The following is a 3,019-nucleotide window of genomic DNA, read 5'->3' on the forward strand; positions in this document are numbered from 1 at the left end:
AGGCCGCTTACTTGTGGTAACGGTGGGGAACTTAAATGAATCAACATTAAGTTAAGGGTGTTCGACCCATGCCGCTTACTTGTGATAAGGGTGGGGAACTTAAAAACGTGTGAGAAGCGAAGTGAGGAGTAGTCGTGAGGTTGAGAACCCTTTGTTTATTCATGAAATCTGGGGTGCCTCGTTAAAACCTCCCTGGCCAAAACCCTCCTTTGGGAAAAAAGACCAGGTGAGGAAAAAGAGTACACCCAGGGTTACAAGTATTTGGTACAAAGCATGTCTTTAACTAAAGTAAAACTTGAGATGGGATACATTCCATGTATTAGGTATGTCTTCCCCTGATAACTGTTCAAGCCTTCACGTATTCAGTATGGGCCGTCCCAATTAGCGGAGAACTTGTCATCCTTCTTTCTTGCACTGCTGGCCATTCTCCAAACTAAGTCTCCCTTTGCGAACGATCTCGGGTGTAGGTTCATATTGTACTTTCTGGTCGCTTGCTGTTTGGCGGCTAAGTTACGTATTTGGGCTTTTGCTCTTAATTCGGGTAGGAGGTTGAGGTGGGTGCTCATGTTTTGATGATTCTGGTCGGGGTCATATAGTTCTCGGCGTAGAGATGGTTCACCAATTTCAACGAGTATCATGGCGTTTGCGCCGTACACTAGGCTGAATGGAGATTCGTTTGTTGCTTATTGAGGGGTACACCTATAGGCCCATAGAACTTCTACTAATTCTTCTGGCCATCGGCCCTTGTCGTTGTCCAACCGCTTATGCAGTTCTACTAGTATAACTTTGTTTGCTACCTCAGATTTTCCATTGGTCTGTGGGAATCGAACCCCTAACCTGACCTTTAACACCTCAGATTTTTTGAGCAACTGTATGATGGGTTGGGTTTGTTCAGCTAGTTTGGGAAGGAAGCGGGAAATGGCTGTGAGGCGGCCTATGAGGCGTTGTACCTCTTTGATGTTGGTGGTGCTTCGCATTTCTATGATCGCATTGCATTTTTCAGGATTGGCCTCTATACCGCGCTGGGTGAGCATGAATCCAAGGAATTTGTCGCGATCGATGCTGAATACGCACTTGTCGGGGTTGAGGCGAAGGTTGCACTGTCGTAATGCGGAAAAGACTACTGATAGGTCCTAAGCGTGCTGGTGATGGCTTGGAGATTTGACAACCATATCGTCAACGTATACTTCGACACATTTGCCCATTAAATGACTGAAGACTTTGTCCATCAATTGTTGGTAGGTTGCTCCAACGTTTTTAAGGCCAAAGGGTATGACCTTGTAGAAGTAATTGGCGTCATCTATGATGAAGGCGGTTTTGTTCATGTCGGATGCGGCCATGGGGATTTGATTATAACTGGAGTATGCATCAAGAAAACTGAGGACCTTGTTACCGGCTGCGCCGTCAACAAGTCAGTTAATATTGGGTAAGGGGTAGGCATCTCTGTGACAAGCTTTGTTAAGATCCGTGTAATCAACACACATCTGCCACTTGCCGTTGGCCTTCTTAACCAGGACCACGTTAGAGAGCCAAGTGGTATAGTGAGCTTCTTCGATGAACCTCGTGCTCCGTAACTTATCGGCCTCGGTCTTGGCCGCTAGGCGTCGTTCCTCGCCAAGTTTGCGTTTTTTCTAAGAGACATATCGAGCCTCCTTGTAAATGGATAACTTGTGGGATGCCACTTGAGGGTCAACTCCAGGTAAGTCAGCAGCTGATCAAGCAAAGAGGTCCGTGTTGCCGACTAGGATGGGTGTTATGATGTCACGTTGTTAAGATTCTATCCCAGTACCAAGTTTGATGATGCGGCCATTTCGGAGCTCCAAGGGGGTGGTTTCTTCAACAAGTTCAAGGTGGACTTCCCGGCCCACTCTAGGGTCTAGATAGTCACCAGACAAAGCGATCTCAGAGCTGGGTGGTCGTTCAATGTGATTGGTTTGAAGGATGGGGAGCTGTGGGCGTAGGCTGGCCATGTAGCATTCACATGCAAGGCTTTGGTCGTAATATGACTGAGTTGATTCATAATATGATTGAGTTCTTTCCTTTCATCTATATGGATACAAAATTTCCTGGTGTCATCTTTCAGTCGGATCTAGCACTCCGACAACCACAAAATAACTACGCAGTGATGAAAGCCAACGTGGACTGTATGCACCTCATCCAAGTCGGGTTGACCCTTTCGGACTGCCACGACAACCTTCCAACCTTTGGAACTTCCAACCATTTCATTTGGGAATTCAACTTTTGTGAGTTTGATATCACGCGCCATCCTCATGCTCCTTCTTCAATCGCCCTCCTACAGCGTCAAGGCATGGATTTTCATAAAAATCGAAACTTTGGAGTTAGCATTGTGCGATTCACTGAGCTCATGATGCTCTCAGGACTCCTCTGCAATAGTCATATTCACTGGATTAATTTTCATGGTGCTTATGATTTTGCCTACATGATTAAAGTATTGGGCCATCGTTTTCTGCACATGCAACCACTTCTACCTCCTAACTTGGGTGACTTTCTGCAACTCGTTAAATTATTCTTTGGACAAGAAGTATACGATATTAAATATCTCGTTAGGTTTTGTCCCAACCTTTATGGCAGTTTAGACATAGTTAGTGAGTTGCTAGGTTTGGATAATAGTGTTAGAAAAAGCCATCATGCAGGGTCTGATAGTGTGGTCACTTTACATGTTTTTAATGAGATTAATAGATTATATTTTCATACTCAAAATGACTTGGAAAAACATGGAGGAATTGTATACGGTATAGAGATGTCATAATATTCATGTTTTAGAATGTTTGTACTTTCCTTCTTTCATTATTTTTCGTACAGAGAGGAATGTATATCTTTGCGTTGGTTACATGAAGATATTCTTTTTTCTAACATCATATTTGTTGTTTAATAATAATTTATATAATTATAAAAAATGAATTTATCTTGTATATATATTTTTTAATTTAGGTTTTTAATAAGTAATTACTTTAAGTATTTTTATTTTCCTAATGCTAGAAAAATAAGTATTAGAAAA

At 42.8% G+C, this 3,019-nt stretch overlaps 1 protein-coding gene across 1 annotated transcript; it reads left to right on the forward strand.

The window, feature by feature from the left end:
- The first annotated feature begins 2,002 nt into the window (after positions 1-2,002).
- Positions 2,003-2,770, forward strand: LOC114170196 (probable CCR4-associated factor 1 homolog 9). Its single transcript, XM_028055680.1, has one exon. It carries the CDS (start codon positions 2,003-2,005, stop codon positions 2,768-2,770), a length of 768 nt encoding a protein of 255 aa, XP_027911481.1.
- Positions 2,771-3,019: the final 249 nt, after the last annotated feature.

The sequence above is a fragment of the Vigna unguiculata genome, chromosome 11 (genome assembly GCF_004118075.2).
Source record: "Vigna unguiculata cultivar IT97K-499-35 chromosome 11, ASM411807v1, whole genome shotgun sequence".
Classification (NCBI taxonomy): Eukaryota; Viridiplantae; Streptophyta; class Magnoliopsida; order Fabales; family Fabaceae; genus Vigna; species Vigna unguiculata.

Coding starts and splice junctions, on each gene's coding strand:
- LOC114170196 (XM_028055680.1), top strand. CDS start 2,003: ATGACTGAGTTGATTCATAATATGATTGAGTTCTTTCCTTTCATCTAT.